This window comes from Ochotona curzoniae, unplaced genomic scaffold (assembly GCF_017591425.1).
Source record: "Ochotona curzoniae isolate NIBS_2020 unplaced genomic scaffold, NIBS_Ocur_1.0 contig_883, whole genome shotgun sequence".
Taxonomy (NCBI): Eukaryota; Metazoa; Chordata; class Mammalia; order Lagomorpha; family Ochotonidae; genus Ochotona; species Ochotona curzoniae.
In genome coordinates this window covers 18,086,891-18,104,005 of record NW_024466599.1, presented here as the reverse complement: position 1 = coordinate 18,104,005, position 17,115 = coordinate 18,086,891, and the positions used below count along the sequence as shown (strand labels likewise).

Here is a 17,115-nt window from a genome sequence, read left to right as displayed (position 1 = left end):
ATGGGCTTTGAGTTTTTCATTATAAAAGGCTGTTGGACATTATCAAAAGCTTATTCTGTGTGATTGAGACCAACCTAATTTCTCTCCTTCAGTATGTTTCATAATTATTAATTGTGATATGAGGTTCAATTGGCAAATATTTAGATTTAGAGTTTTTGCAGCCATGCTCATAAAGCTCATAAAATTTTGGAGCTTCCTTTTTTTTTCTTTTTTGAACTGCACATAGAAGTATTCTTCCTTGATATTTTGGATGACTCATTTATCACTTAAGCCTGGATTTGTGGGGGAGGAAATCTCCTTGAATCCCTTTCTAATCTCTATCTTTTTCTTTTAAAAAATGTATTTCTTTTTATTGGAAAGTCAAATATACAGAGAGGAAGATCTTCCATCCACTGATTCACTCCCCAAATGGCTGGAACAGCTGGAACCGAGCAGATCTGAAGCCAGGAGCCAGGAGTTTCTTCCCGGTCTCCCACGCGGGTGCAGGGTTCCAAGGCTTTGGCCCATACTCTACTGCCTTCCCAGGCCACAGGCAGGGAGCTGGATGGGAAATGGGGCTGCTGGACACAATTCAGTGCCCACATGGGAACCTGGCACATGCAAGGAGAGGACTTTAGCCACTAGGCTTCTGTACCAGGCCCCTATATCTTTTTGTAACAACTTTGTCTGGGTTTTATATTTCCTAGGCAGTTTTACATTTTAGCTAGGCTTCCAAACTTATTAGCATATATTTCATGATAATGTTTGGAAATTACTTGTATATCTTTATTGTGCCTATGGTGATTTCCCCTTTTTGTTTCTTATTTCACTTTTAAAATATCTTCTCTTTGTTCTTCATCAGTTTTGTTAAATATCTTTATTTTATTAATCTTTGTGAGAAACCAATTTTTTGCTTCATTAATCTCCTTGGAGACTCGTGGTAGTGACTCCATTTCATTTACTTCTGGCCTTTTCTTGATTATTTCACATCTATTTCTTTAATTTTGCTCTATGCTTGGGTGGAGTACTAATCCTATTAGTTGCAGTCCTTTTTGTGCTTTCATAATTAATGCCTTTGAAGTTCTAAATTTTCTTTTTTCTTTTTTTTTAAAATTTTTTTTAATTGATTACATTGCATCATGCGACACAGTTTTACAGGCACTGGGATTCCCCCCTCCCCTCCCCAAAACCTACTCCCCGCCCCCATGGTGGATTCTTCCATCTTGTTGCATTACCACAGGTCAAATTCAGTTGAGATTTTTTCCTTGCAAGCATCTACAAAGCATAGAGTCCAGCATCTTATTGTCCAGATAAGTTCAACAGTTTCATGGGGAGACAGTCTCTGGTCTGAAGGTACAGCCGAAAGAGTCTCATTAAATTTTCTTTTTTCAAGACATTTTTATTTATTTGAAAAGCAAGGTCTTAAGGAGGGAAGAAAAGAGGGAGAGACGCAGAGAGAAAGAGAATCTTCTATCTGCTGGTTCAGTCCCCAAATGACAGAGACAGCTAGGACTAAACCAAACCGAGGCCAGGAGCCTGGAATGCCATTAGGATCTCCCACGTGGGTGACAGGGGCCCAAACACGTGGGCCAGTCTCCGCTACTTCCCCAGCACGTTAGCAGGGAACTGGATCAGAAGTAGAGAAGTCAGAACCCATCGTAGGCAGTGGCTTAACTGCTTGTATCAAAATATCAGCTCCTAAAGCTATAAATTTTATTCTATAAGCAGCTTTAACTGTGTGTGCATATTTTCAGATAGGTAGAATTTTCATTAGTATTCAATTTTAAACATTTCTTGTATTCTTTAATGATTTTAAAACTCAAGGTTTACATAGTAACATGTTGGCTTCCAAGTATGTGACTTTCTAAGCTCTCCTTATTTTATCCATTTCCATTACACTATGATCAAAGAACTGTGTGTGATGCTGATCCTTTGCAATTTATGAATCTTTCAATCGCAGCCTAACCTCTGGTTGCAAATACTCCCTCGGCTTTGAAGGAATGAGTTCAGTGGGGAGTTCTATTTATAGCCTGCCAAAAGCCCGGGGCCCATTCTGCATCAGCTGAAGCTGATTAATTAGATTACACATTTTTCTGCTTATGTTTCTCTATCAGTTTCGAAAAGAGTTATGATAGAATCCACCACTGCAATTGCTGATTTATGTGTTTCTCCTGCAATTCTGCCAGTTGCTGCTTGATGTTTTCGGAGACTGTATTATTGGTTCCCTATATCTTCTTGTCTCTGGTATATTACTTGTTACTGCTATCTAACACCCTTTCTTGTCCCTTACGATTTACTTTACATTAATTTGTGCTTTTAAGGTTGCTTCCTCAGCTCATTCTGGCTCCTTTGCTTGGTGTATTTTTTCCAATTCTTGCTTTGCTTTTTCGTATTTTGAGGATTTTAAGTTTCAGTGTATCTTCGTCGGCTTCCCCAGAGGGGGAGTGTCTGTCTTTTAAATTGTACCCATTTCCATTTATTGTCAGTTTATCCCCATTGGGTCTCTTTTCAACACCATCTTGTCTGATATTTTCCATTTACTGTACCTTTGTTTGATGCTCTGTTCCTCCTTTCCAGCTTTCCACTGGGCAGGTTAGGTTTCCTTTTGTTCCTTAAAAAGTTGTGCATTTTGTTTTTGTTTCCAGACTAGATACCCTTACTAAATTATGTATCCCTCTTGAGAGCTCACACAAATCAGGAACCCTAGTTTTCTCTAACATGGAAAATGCTTTCATCTCTCTCTCTTCTCTCTAAGGATCCCACCTCAGGGCACTGCCCCAACCCTGTGCTGATATTGCTCATGTGCAGACTGAGGCTCTTACGAAGGTGCAATCTTCTTTATTTTATTTGTTCTAACCTTTTTCCTAATATAACCACAGCCTTCCCTAAGATGGTTGACCTCTCTCCTCTGTGTCTATTGACGCATCTCTTGAATTACTCTCTTCTCATTTGCACACTTCTTCAAAAAATGTTTCTCACTTGGGTCTTTGTGTGGCACACCTAAAACTGTAAATCTGAGGGTATGTTTCTTATTTTTTCAGAGTTGAATTAGCGTTTCACTGGATATCAAATGCTTTATTTGAAGTTGTTGCTTCACATCTTCCCAAGTCCCTTTCTGGGTTGCCGTGGTGAGGTTTGAGGCTCGTTCTTGCAACTTTGCAAGTAGGTGCCTCTTTATCACTGGAAAGAAAAAGAGTGTCATTATTTCCTTTTTTTATATATTCTTAACTTTCATCGTCATGTCTCCAGTTGTGGGTTTTCTTTATCATTTCTGTTTTACTGCTACTTGGTGAGCACTTCAGTTTCTCAGGCATAGCAGAAAGCTCTACCTTTTTGGCTTTTTCAAACACTCCTTTCAGTCCGTCCTTATTTATGTTGTTCTCTCCTGTGCAGCTTCTGTTTTTCTCAGATGGTGTTGCTTTGAGGTCAGCTGAATCTTCCAATCCTTCCCTGCCATCCTCGGAGGGGGCTCTTCAGGCGGACCCTTCAATTGACTAACGTGTCCTCTGTCTGAATCACTCGGTAGCCTCCTGTCATATTGCTCATATCTATCCTGGCAGTTAGCAGGTGTTACTGACGTGTTGTAGGAGGTGATGCTCTCCTATGTGCTGCCTTCCCTCTGCAGATGCATTCTTCACGTGTCTGTTGTCTTGGTCCTCCTTGGATTGCTCCAGGATGAGCCAGTTTCTGGTCCCCAAGGTAGGGGGTTGCCCCCTGCCAAGGCTGGTCTGCATGAGTCCCTAGAGGCTGAACACAAACACAAGAATGGGAACCCCAGGCGCCCTCCCCCCAAGCCAGGCATCCCATCTGTGCACCATTAAGGGGAGTCCTGGCTGCCAGCAGGTAGTCTAGGCTTTTACCCAAAGCTCTGGGGGTTCAGCACAGATGGAGGCTGCTGATTCATCAGCATCTGCTCTTTTCAATCCTCATCCCCAACAAGGCTCAGCGAGGGGCAGGCATAGAACCATAGGTCATGGAGTAACTTCCCTCCCAGCCTCTAGCCCCCTCTGACCCTCCTCGACAGCCTCTGTGCTCACACAGCCAGCCAGAACCACCCTGCGCCCATTGGGTCTCTATCATCCATCTGTTCCTCCCTGGAGTGAGTTAAGGTTAGGGTTAGCAAGAGGGTTCTTCCCTCTTGCTGCTTTGGGTTTTGATGTAGCAGGCCAAAGTCACCAACCTGGCAAGAACTATAAGCTCTGTTTGCTGGTCCCCAAAGTAGCCACCGCCATCCCCGCCCTGCTGCCCCCGTCCTGGGCCCTGACCCTATTCTGTGGCTCTTCTTGGGCTGGGAAGGCCTCAAGGCAGATTCTATCCTAGAAACAGGAGTGTGAGCAATCTCCTGGAGTGAGAGATCACTACTTCCCCTCCCCCTGAACCAAGGCCTCACAGGGTGACTATCTTGGGGAGGTCTCCAGCTTGCCCACTACCTTTTCCCATCTCCTTCCCCAGAGCCACAGAGAGTGGAGGGGCTCAGGCCAGCCTTCCTGTGCCTCTGTCCCCTACACTGCTTCCAGGTGTCACATCTGACTCCCTTCTTCTAAGACTGCTGGGGGACTTGTCAACTCAGACCTCTGGCCAGTGAGCAACCTGATGCCCCTTCCAAGGGCACCTGTGGCCCCAGGACACCTGAGCCCCAGATATACATGACATTCAAGGTTAATCACCACATCCACCCTTTTCCCAGCACTACCCAATGTGCATCAGCTGGAAAGTCCATGCCAACTACCCCAGAATATGGACCAAGTTCTGAGCATCCAAGGATTGCTGGCTTGGGCCAAGGATGCCCCAAAGGGAGGAGCCTGGGATCCCTGTGAAGAAACTGAGGGCTGGGAGGCAGTGGACAGAAGGTCAGAGGCCAGGGTACTGTCGGCAAAAGCACAGGACAAGAGTCTGAGGTGGCCACAAGACTAGGGGAAGTGCTACTCACCCATTGTAGATACAGGACACCTCTTTACACACAGAGAGCTCAACACTGGGATGCCACGTGGCTTGTACAGCTACAGCCTCCATGCTGGGAACCCCATCAGCAGCCAGCAACAGCACCTGCTCCCCGACCAGTTTTTCTTCTCTCCAGCCTTGGCAGTAGCCCAACTCAGGTGACCCCACCTAGGATGTGGCTCTAACTCTTCTTTGGATACAGCCATAGAGAGCTGCCCAGGACCTGACTCCCATCCCACCATTCCTACCAGGACCTGGTATGGTCTCCCCACACCCCTGCCTCCATCTTTCCCTCAGAGAGGTGGCTTGCAGCCTGGCAAACATTGGTCATCAGCGTCCAAGTCTTCTTAGCTTCCATTGTCTCCTTGCTCAACCTGTTCTACCCAGAGCTCTCAGGTGCCAGCAACAGAGCCATGCGGTGTGTGGCCTGGGAGCTAGACACCTGGGCTCCAGTTTTCACTGACACCATCCCTTCTGGGCCTCAGTTTCCCCTTCTGCTGCTTATTCCCCTTTGGCTATCTTGCTTTGTAGCTAACAAAATTAAAGCAAGAAGCAGGAAGGAAAACACCTCAGCATTGTGCTCTAGTGAGCCAGGCAGGGGTCTTTGCATACTGCCTCCCAGCCCTCAGTTCCTGCACAGAGAGCCCAGGTCACAGAAACAGAGGTTCTGCTGGCTGGGCTTGGCAACCTGAGCGGGTGCAGTGGCCTGGAAGAAAGACAATGCTGTTGCAACAATGGGTGGAAAGAACCTGTCTGGCATCACCTTTCCCAGAAGCTGCAATCTGAACTCCTTTGGTTCACCTATAGCTTGGAGTTGGAGGATGGGGTGGACAGGAGAGACCCAGGCCTTGTGTCCTGGGGAGCAGGGATGGCCACCCAAAGGTCCCTGCAAACCAGTCTGGCTGAGCTGCAATGCAGGCACCAGGCAGACCCTCGAGGAGAGACCTGAATCCTAACAGTACAAGGAGGAATGAGGAGAGCCACTGCCATTAACTGAGCTCTCCGTAAGTGGTAGGAGATTCTGTGAACCTCAGCCAGGCTTCCTCTGCCTGTCCCTCTCTGCATGGCAGCAGGCCAGGTCACAGGAGCCTTGCCAGAGTTGGAGCCACGTCAATCTGATTCCAGAATGCACAATCCCTGCCAAGTGGACAAGATTAGGTACTGCCCTTGAGGGCTCAGCCTGGTAGAAAGATGGAGCCAGTATAAACAAAGATGGCCACCCCTTTCTGAGCCCCAGGAAGGGAGGCCAGCCTCCCTTTATCCACATGGAGCAGGAATGCACCTTTACTGTCTACCAGTGCCCTCGCAGCCAGCATGGTGCTTGGAGATCATTGCCATGTGAAAGAATGAGCCAAAGAGTGGACATTCAGTGGCTGGGCACCTGTCACCCCAGGTCTGTGCTAAACTGGAGTGCATAGAGCTAGGGCTGTGTACAAGCCCCTGTCTCAGGGCTGGCACCATGTGATGCAAGCAAGGCAAGATAACTTAAAGCCACCCAGAGGCCACTAAGGCATCCCCCTTGTTTCATCGTTGGAGAAGCAGGTACAGAAGAGTGAAGCGGAGTGGGTTGTCAAGACCGCAGCTGGAGCACAAGCAGATCTGCGCTCCCAGGATGTCTCCTTTTCTCACACTCTAGTGTGATGCAGCTCAATGTCCCTCACAGACCCAGAGGATTTGGAAGGTGCTGCGCCCCCAGCACATGCCCAGGGAGCATATTCCAGGTTGTCTCCAACACGGGCCAGGGATTCCTGTGTGCAGAGCTCTGAGTCTCTGGAGCCTGCTGGGTGCAGAATACAGCAGCGAGCCAGCACCAGGCAGGCCAGAGCTGAGCCTAGAGCTGGTGAGCAGGGTCGGGACACGACACTCCTGAGCGCTTGCTTCTCTCCTGCCACATACAACACCCTCACTGACAGTCCTGTTGCAGGTCAGTGTGTCTGTCTCTTTAACTATCCAGCAGTATCCTCAGGAATGCGGCACACAGGAATGTGCATAGCCATGCTGTGACAGGATGGGGCTTGCTGGCCTGTGACACCTTGAGTGGTGACATTGGCTCAGCAGCACCAGGCACACTTCCTAGGGTTTGCAGGCTGAGATGGGGGTGATCTTAGATGGTGTCCTGGGTTCTCCTCCCACTGGCCTCACATCCTCAGGGCCTCTGTGTCCCTGCAGCCTTCCTCCCTCAGGGTAGCCTAGACCTCCTTACATGGCAACTGGCCATTAGGAGAGTGAAAACAGAAGTTTCTAGGTGCGGGTGCCACATGGGCTCTGTTGGTAAACGCCAATCAAAATGCCAGTCTAGGGTCAGTAGGGGAGAATAGACTCCACCCTGGGATGGGAGGGAGGTAAAATCTCAAAGCCAAAAGGGATGCAGGGGACATTGAGGTCCCCGTGAGAGGGAAAGCACTGGCTTTGGAGGCAATGAGACTCCTCCGTAACAGCATCAGATGCCGCGTTGTCAAAGTCCACCCTGTGTGCCAGGGCACTGGGACAAACAACCTCATCATCTATGTTGAATGCATAAGGACATAGCAAGTTAAAGTCACACAGCAGCGAAGTGACAGTTGGGACTTGAACTGAGGCAGCCTGTTCAGGAGAGGGTACCCTGGCATGAACTAAGTCCCAGACTCCCAGCACCCAGAGGCATGAAGTCCACTCCTGCCTCAGTGCCCATTGGGCAGCTCTCAGTCTCTGTTTCCCTGCTGTGAGAGGTGTCCGTGTCTGTCATATTGCCTTGAACCTCAGGATCGGTGATGAGCACTCTGAGGGCCACCGGCTGTAACTCTTCCCAAGTCCCATCCCTTCCCCCAAACAGCTCGCAACTCCATGGGGTGGAGAGAACCAGCCACCTCCCACCCCTCAGGCTCCTGTGCTCCGCACTGCCACCTGTGTCTGCATTTGCATGTGCACAGCGCCCCAAGCGGAGGTAAGGAAGTAAGAGCACGAATGACACCCGAAGGAGGAAGAGAGACTGTGGACAGAGTCTGGAAGGGGATGGGGGAAAGGGCCAAGGAAGTGGCCAGGAAGTGATGGACACACGAGGAGGGAAATTGCTGGGAAGAGGCGTCACTCACAGGTTTGCATGGAGTTCCCAAGAGGAAAATGGCAAAGCAAAGCAAGCCACTGAGGCTTGCAGCGCTGGGCCCCGTGTGAGCACTTCTAGCTTCCATCAGCAACTGCGGTAGTAAAACACCTGATAGCCGGAACATTATGAAGAAGGACAAGCTGGTTCAGCTCAGGATTCTAGAGGCTGGGAGGTCCCAGAACACGATGCCGTGCCAGCTCTGCTTGGTATCTGGGGCAGGGAGGGCTCTTGCTCACTCCTCACATTGGGGAGCTGCTGGCTGTGGTCTCCCTCTTTTCACCAATCCACTCATTCTGTTAGGTGGGCCACAACCTTCCAACAAATGCCAATTATCTGCCCAAGTCACCACCTACCAGGGTCATTCACATAGGACTTTGAGGATATATTCAAATCACAGCAAAACCACCCCTACCCTCCACCATGCCACAGGTGACAATCATAGTGGAGGCACAGCAATCAAAACTAATGGAGGAGCCAGAGCTGGAACTTGGGTGTTTGATGCAAACTCAGTTCCTGCAACACCATGGAGATCTCTACCTGTGTGAGCTACAAGCTTGGGTGTTGTCAGTGTGGTGGTGGTGGTGTTTGTGGTACCCAGAGCTCACTGATGCTTGCCCAGTGAAGGGACACAGAGCTGGAAATACTACAAAGACCACTGCAAGTGCACCCGACCTTGGATGCTAAGACAGGGAGCCTGTAGCTACTTGGGGAAATAGTGGAGTCATCATGAAAAAAAAATTAACAGAGAGATATAGATCAATAGCCAAGGGGACCTCAAACCCAAGAGTCACTTTACTGAAACTCATGCCTGTGCTTCCAAGGTGGCCAGATGGCAGTCTCAGCCCCAAATCCTACCCCCACCAGGAGGTTGAGCCACTCAGCTGGGGTCCCCGCTGATATCTGGACCCCACCTGAAGAGCATGGCTTCAGCAGCCTTGGGACCTAGAGATTCAGAAAAGCGGCCAGGATCAGGAACCACCTGAAGATGCAGGGACCAGGAGACAAAAGTAAGACAACATGCTGGACGTGAGAGGAGAAACAGCAGAGGCCAAGGGAAGGCAAACTGAGAAACAAGAGGAGGAGAGCAAGCAGGAAAAGATGTGCAAGACAAGGAGCAAGTCAGAGACTACAGAGCTTCTGCTGGCCCCTGCAGACTGCCTCCTAGAGGGACTGGGCCTTGTTGTCCAGGATGACTGTGGCCGCCCAGGCCCTGCTAGCACCTGCTGCTCCACGTTGGGAACTTCTGTCCGCTGCTGTCTATCCTGGATCTTGGTGGGCAGTCCAGGCCACCAGCCCTCCCTGACCCCTCCTTGTCACTCAGCAGATGGGCCTAGGTCATTGTATTTCATGGATCTTCTTTAGCCACGAACAGAGGCCCCTAGGCTAGGTCTGTTCCCCTTTCTGCAAATGACCCCCATGGCTGCTCTTTGCCCACCTGGTGAAGTGGCCTGTGCTACTTCCACTGCCAGTCTCCTGCTGCTCCTCACCTTCCTGCTGGTGCCAAGATTCCTGCCCCAGATCTCAGGAGGGTCCTGCATCCCTTCCCCAGGTCCCCAGTAGAGTGAAGTCTTACAGGCCCCTCCACGCCTCCTCTGGGTACCTTGCTGCTGGCTTGGATCTCCCTGAGCTGGTTTATTCCCCTGCAGCCTCAGGAAAGCAACTTCATTAAGGAAACTGCATTGGGCTGAGCTGCGCAGGAGCAGAAGCTGCTGTTGGCTGCTGCCACCACCACCTCCACCCCTCCTCCTCCACAGCCTGGGGAGCCTCTTGCTCTCTGCTCCTTCTCCTCAGACCAAGGCCTGGGCAGAAGGGTTGACGGCTCCACCTGGCGCCCTCTCCCCAGCTGCTCCTATCCCCTCTCTCATGCGGTGGCTTCAGGCGTGCAGTGGGGCATGGACCCCACTCCATGTCCAGCTGGGTACAATAGCAGAGGCTCTGATTCTGCATCCCCTGTCACGGACATGACCTCTCCTTGTGGTGTAGCAGCCGGCTTCACTTGCAAGCTCTAATCTGCTCCAGGTGGCATTAGGGTGACAGGCCCACAAATAATGATTTCTATGGACACCACGTGAATGGATTCCATCAGAGTCCTGGGGAGCCTGCTTTGTGTATCCCAATCTAAGAGACCTGGTTCCACTCCCACCCATCCCCAACCCCTGCTCCTGGGGTCCTGTCCTCGCCTAAGAAGCCCTCAGAGAGAGAGAGAGAGTAGCAGCAAGCCGCTGCATCCCTCAGGGCCAACAGACCTTCAAATAAATACACCCTAGCCACACACAATAGTGGCCCAGATGGCTCCTGAGCCCCACTGGGCAGCAGGGCCTCCTCCAGGGAGAAGCAGACCCCAGCCCACTACCCAGGCTTGTGCCACTGCAAGCTTGCATCAGGCTGGCTCTTTCTGCAGGCACCCCAGCTCCATGTGCTGTTTCCTCAGGGAAGGACCGCAAAATGTCACATCTGAGACATCGCTCTTCCCGTCCTTCCCTTCCCCAGTCGTCTGATGAAAGGGGGGACACACACCCTAAAATCCAGGCTCACAAACCACAGTCCCTGCTGGGCCTGATTGCCATCCACTCAGCAGCCTATCTGAGCAGGTGGGGGCGGGGGGAATGCGGCGGAAAGGGCAGCTGGAAAGCATGGCAGGAGTTCCGTTTACCCTGTGACCTGGGGCAGCACTAACCAGATTCTAGGTAGTGGTCAGGGTCAGGAGAGGCTGCAGATGGGAGTGCCTTAACGCAGTGAGAACTGGCCCACCCCAGGGGCCTACCTGGCTGGTGGTGGGGATCCACACCTCCCACCCCCTAGAGCCCCCACCTGCCATGTCCACCTAATGCCACAGCTGTCCCTTTCCACAGACGTTCCGGTGGCCGGTAGCCAGCGGCATCGACAGAAATGAAATGCTGGAGATTCAGATTTTCAACTATAGCAAAGTCTTCAGTAACAAGTGAGTTTGGGGCAGTGTGGGAGAGATGGGGCCTGGAAGGGCTGGGGTACTCGTCCCTGCCCTGCCCTGGATTGATATTCAAAGAAGTGTCGGGCTGATGTTTTAAAAGTATATATTTATTTGAAAGGCAGAATTACAGAGAGAGAGAAAGAGATCTTCCATCTGCTGGTTCACTACCCAGATTGCCACAACAGTAGAAGCTGCACCAGTCCAAAGCCAGGAGCCAAAAGCTTCTTTCAGATCTCCCACATAGGTTGCAGGGTCCCAAGGCCTTGGGCCATCCTCCTCTGAGGGGGCTGAATCAGAAGCAGAGCAGTCAGGTCTTAAACCGATGCCTTTATGGGCAGCTGGTGCCACAGGTGCTGCCCTGTGGTACCTATATACCAGCTATACCACAGTGCTGGCCTCCATCTTGATCTTGCTCCCCGTGTGTCATCAGAGTTCCCAAGCCCACCCCAGGGCTTGTCAGCCAAGTTCACTCTCCCTACTTTCTCCTGTGTGGGAATAGGAGGGAGGGAAGAAGAGGGCAATATGGATCAACACCTTCCCTCGTGCTGCCATTAAGAGCATCTAATTGAAACCTTAACTTCCAACATTATCAGGTGGCTGTTGATTCTTCAGTTTCTCAAGCACTCACATTCATATATAGCCAGGGGCTGCTGGAGATGCAGCAGGACAGCCCTAAGCCTGTTCAGCCCCACCTGGAACAAGGGCCCCCTTCCAGAAGTGTCCAGCTTTCTTGTGAGGTCAGGGTGTTGGGTTCCCCAGATCTTGCACATTCAGCTCTGCCAGTGATGTACCCTCAAGAGGCATTGGTCCCTGGCTTGGCCGCCAGCCTCCCAGATTCTGAGGATGCCAGGATGCCTGAATAATTCAGGAGCCAGGAGCGCAGTGGAGGCTTGGCTCAGGCACCTGACACTGGCTCCCAAGGGGACATGATGAATTATTGACAGATGAGTGGTGCCTGCCAGCCGCTCTGTTCTGCCCTGTCCAGGAGCCTGGCTGCATCTGAGGCCTCCCTACCCCCTGCAAGTGAATTGCCTGAGAGGCCCAGCCCAGGCCTTCCCTGCCTGCCCGGCTCCTCCGTGAGACCCAGCTGGCCTCACATGAGCTGTGCTCATTTTGTGATAGGTGACTTGGATAGGCCCTAGGGTTCGAGCTCAGCTCCTTCATCTCACAGCCCAGGGAACCTTGTCCAGGATCATGCAGCCGAGTCATGTCAGGGCTGGGTCTTCAACACAGACCTCTGGAAGCCTGGGCCAGTGTTCCCTCCCACAGAGCAGGTGGTTGGACACTGTCAATGCCCGAGAGATGATCCAGCTGTCCAGGGGGCATAGGAGCCCACCTGTGTCAGTCGGCAAGGCCTGCCCTTCCATGCTGAGCTCCCTTTTCTGCCACCCCCAGTGCATTGAGACCCTGAACAAAGCACGGCTGCAGTGAACACCAGGGCCAGATCCCAGATTTCCCCTGCCCTTCCTGGGCCCAGATCCTTCTCCTCCAGGGAAGTGCCACAGAGAGTCGCGGTTGAGGGGTGGTGGCATGAGGGCACCCCGTTCTGCAGCAGTTTTCCTAGTGAGCACCTGTTCATGCACCTACAGACAGTATGGAACATACTTGGAAAAGAGTACAGAATGCACCTGTAAAAAAAAAAAAAAAAAAAAAAGAGCAGCATGTTGTACAAATGTTTTTCCATGCACTTCACATAAAACCGAGATACTATCAATTTTGCATTTCAAAAAATACTATGTTTTACCATTTTTATTTGGAGGAAGTTGCAAAGGTGGGGATTCCATCTGCAGTTAAAGCCCCTTGGAGTGACTCCTCCTCTGGCTGTGCAATGCCCCCACCCAGGACCAAAGACAACATGCCCCTTGCCCCCTGCAGAGAAAGAGGCCAGTCCTACTCGAACCAGGGTGGGGAAGGCTGTATATGGGTGGAGGGAGGCATGGCAGAGTTCTCAGGAGGCTGACCCTTGGGAGATAAGAGGAGGGAGGACGGCTGGGACTCCCACAGCTGCCAGCAGTTGGAATCCCCCTTGGACCTTCAGGCTGCTCTCCATATGCCTCTCTTCAGCGGTGGCCTTTAGTCTGACTGTGGACAGATATGGACCAGGGCTGGTGGGAGAGCTCAGCTCCCTGTGTGATTAAAACAATGAAACAGGGATTAACCATGAGAGCCCTGTCTTCATCCCTGTCACCATCAAGGTCACCAGGCAGTCTCACAGAATCTGGGAGCCTGTGTCAGGAAGGATCTCTCCCACCTGGTCCTGAAAGTAGAGCTGGCCAAGCCCCCAAGTTCAAGGGCAGAGACTGTTGAAGCTCAGGAGGAGCACCTTCTGAGTATACCTGGTGGGAACAGCTCTCCCTTGCCCCCTGGAGGTGTCTGGTCACATTGCAACATCCCTCTGATCCAACCTCCCTTTGCAATCCTGAGCATCCAAGAACAGGAAGACATGAGCAGTGGCCTGAGGAGCCATGAGCAAGCGATGATGTAGAACAGACAGCTTGATGGTGCTCTCTGTGCCAGCATCACAACATGGGCTGGAAACACGTTCTTGCACCCCATCCCTGTTTCTCAACCATCGTTCTGGGACAAGATCAGTACTCTGACCCAGTTGGCTCAGTTGGCTGTGAGTTCACTGATTTACATTAAAAGCTTGACATGGCCCGTGGTGGGAGCTAGAGATTGTGGTGGGGGGACACAGACCTCTGGCCAGCATGTCCTGTGTATGAGTCTAACCTCCAGATGGCTCTGTTTAAGGTGAAGTCTGAGAAAAACCAAAGGAGGCAGGGCTACCACACTCCTCTTCACCCCCCTCCACCCTGTGGATTGTCCCCCCAGCCTTCCTCCCTCCAGCTGGGAGTGGGTTGCAAGCTTTAATCTACCCCATATGGAAGCACTGTAGGTAGTTTTCTGCCATCTCCCAAGCAACAGACTTCTAGCCATAGGATGAGATGGGTTCCAGTCAACTCCATCAGCATACACTGACCACCCACTGTGGTTCATTTATTCAGCCAGCAGATGTCTAGCAGATGGGAAAAATCAGTGGTTGCCCACCGACTGCCACTTGAGAGAGCCATGGCATCAGTAACACTGGTTGACCTGGGCTGGGACTCCAGTGAGCCCTAACAGAGCTGCTCAGGGAGCCCCCACACCACAACCCCATGAAGGAGGGGTTCCTGTTTGTTTTCTGAGGCAACCAAGCATACAAACACTTAGCTAAATCACCCAAAAAGCAGGCAATTCATGGACTTGAGTCTGCCTCTCTGCCCCAAGACCATGTCCTTCAACACGTCATCATGCTGCCCATCCATTCTCTACTGCTGGGAACATGGGAATTCTGCAGCAGCGTGAGCCCTTGCCTCCAGGAGTTTACAGGCTGCAGATGTGGGATGAACGAGCCATGCATGTTGGTAAAGGGGTGGATGCTGTGGTCGCAGCTAGGGACAGGGGAGGGAGCTTACCTGTGTCTCCAGGAGCTTTGGCCCTCCCCCAGCAATACCCACACTGGGCATCTGGAAGCTGCTCTTCAGGGACTCAGCTAGAGCTAGAGTCCTTGCCACCTTGGCCCCCACAGTTCAGAGAGCCACTGTCCCTCAGAGCCACCCCCCCACCACCAAAAGGGAAACGCGACTGACACAAAGCTGGGTATGGAAGCAGGGAGAGTTGGAGAGGCTTCTCCTATCCCAGCCTGGAGCCTCCACCAATGCACCTGCCTGCCCCATCCTGATACACTCAACCTAGCCAATCACAGCCTTGCCCTGCCCTTCACTCCAGCCCCACTTTTCATCCCTCTGTGTTTCCAGGCTCATTGGGACCTTCCGCATGGTGCTACAGCAGGTGGTGGAGCAGAGTCATGTGGAGGTGACGGACACGCTGATGGATGACAATAATGCAATCATCAAGGTGGGACGCCCAGAGTCCCTGAGCTGTCCCACAGGGAGGGGTGGCCTGGGAGCTTGCGTCCCCTGCCTCTGCCCTACACCTGGGTGACCTCAGGAACTCTCTGTGTGCCTGGCCTGGGAGGCAGCAAGACGGGGAGACCAGGGTCCCACTCCTGGAGCTGCTCTGTGTGAAAGCCAGGATGGAGTCCCTGCAGCATGTGGGGTTCTGCTGTCCTGGAGTGGATACCCCACCCTTCCTGCAGAGAGACGCCCAGGGAAGGGTGCTGGTGACACCCTCTCTTCCATCAGTGGTCCTTCTATTTGGACGTGGCTTAGGTATCACTTCAGAAGCTTCTCGCATCACCTAGCGGCTGGCTGAGACCTGCTGGCCTCCCCAGAGTATAGTCTTCATGCCGCTCATCTGGCTTCTCTCCAAGACAGGACACTCTGGGCAGGCAGGAACCTCAGTTTCCCATGCATGGGTCACACAGCTCAGCCTTCAGCAGGCATGCGTGGCATGAGTGCTGCATTGCCCGTGAGCCCTGAGCATGTGTTCCCACAAAGGCATCCTGGAGGTCTGCCTGCTCCACTGTTGCCAGAAACAGGTCCAGAAAGTACACATACCTTCCCCTTCCCCAGGCACTAGGGGCAAGACACCTCCAGGCCTGTGAAAAAGGGGGACCCCTGTTGCCCAGGTGGGCTAAAGAAAGTTCTAAAGGGAGCCTTCCCTATGCCCTGTGGGGGGCGGGTGGGCTGGTGAGCTGAAAGGAGAGGAAGTAACCCAAGGAGATAGAGCAAAAGGCCAATCAGGATTTTCAGTGGTCGCACCTGTGCCCAGCCTTGCTGCTGTACTTCCTCCCAGTGCACAAGCCCTGGGCACCCCCAAGGTCCCCTCCCTTCCAGGACAGGAAGGATGGGGGTCAGATGAGGATGGGGGTCAGGGGTGGGCTGGCGGATGTTGACCCCATGCCTACAAAAGGAGTCCAGGCCCATGGTCCCCTCCCATGGGCACACTGTGCGCACTCCGGCCCATTTCCTGGCAGCCCTACTTCTAAGACAGGAGGTGACCAAGTGCAGCTGGCTCCCAGGAAGCTGATCTGCACCTGCCAGTCTTCTGGCATGTCCTCTTTGGCACATGGGCTGGTGGGAAGGGGAGAACATGCAGTGTGCCCTCCCCAGGTGGGTGAGAGATGGAAGAACAGCTTGTGGTTCCTTTTGCACAGTGGCCAGTGGCAGCAGAGACTGTCACCTCAGCTGTTCACTACCACACCCCTCTCCTTACAGACCAGCTTGAGTGTGGAGGTCCGGTACCAGGCCGTGGATGGCACAATGGGCTCCTGGGACGATGGGGACTTTCTGGGGGATGAGTCTCTTCAAGAGGAAGAGAAGGACAGCCAGGAGACGGACGGCCTGCTGCCTGGCTCCCGGCCCAGCTCCCGGCCTCCTGGCGAGAAGAGCTTCCGCAGGTAACAGGCCGAGCCCCCAGAAAGACCAGTAGTTTGCCAAAGGCCTCCCCTCTCCCAACTGGCCCCTGCAGGCCTGAAGGAGCTCATGTGCAGATCTTCACCACTGAAGGGACCCAGGAGAGGTGGAGGGCATTTCTGCTCCCTGAGGCAGGCACAAGAGCTCAACCAGGCACCCCCAGCCCAGGGAGAAGGCCCGGGAGGGTGGGTTGGAAATGAGAAGGAAGGCCAAGACCACCTGCCTTCCTCAGAGGATAGAAGAAGGGGACGGGAGTTCTGGCTTATCTGGTTCAACGCCCAGAGGTGCCAACTCTCATCCCTGGGGACCCAGGGTTCCCACACTGCACACAGATGGCAGGAGGTGGTCCAGGACTGGTCATTCCAATGCTCAATTTTTGTTTTTGGGTTTTTTTTTTAAAAAAGGAAGACACAGCTAATTGTCTTCCTCTTTGAGCCCAGAGGGATGGAACCTAGGCCCAGCCAGGCCAGCATTGTACATGGCTGCCAGGGTCCCCGGGAGGTGAGAGGGCATCTCAGGATCCCCCATGACTTGGCTTCCCAACAGCACAAGCTGACTCGGCTCCTGGCTAGAAAAACCCAAGACTGAGGTATTGTTTTCCAACTGATCAGATGTGGGGTTTTTTTCTTTTTTTTTTTTATTTTAAAGATTTATTTTATTTTTATTGGAAAGTCAGATATAGAGAGAGGAGAGACAGAAAGAAAGATCTTCCATCCGATGATTCACTCCCCAAGTGGCCATAATGGCTGGAGCTGTGCCAATCTGAAGCCAGGAGCCAGGAGCCTCTTCCAGATCTCCCATGCAGG

At 52.2% G+C, this 17,115-nt stretch overlaps 1 protein-coding gene across 3 annotated transcripts in view; it reads left to right on the top strand.

The window, feature by feature from the left end:
* Window positions 1-17,115, top strand: part of OTOF (otoferlin) — a 75,751-nt gene that overhangs the window by 16,604 nt on the left and 42,032 nt on the right. For all 3 annotated transcript variants that reach the window (XM_040993949.1, XM_040993951.1, XM_040993950.1), the window contains exons 3-5: window positions 10,855-10,943; window positions 14,750-14,849; window positions 16,112-16,293. In XM_040993949.1, the coding sequence (XP_040849883.1) occupies window positions 10,855-10,943; window positions 14,750-14,849; window positions 16,112-16,293 (371 nt within the window). The remainder of the gene's footprint in view (window positions 1-10,854; window positions 10,944-14,749; window positions 14,850-16,111; window positions 16,294-17,115) is intronic.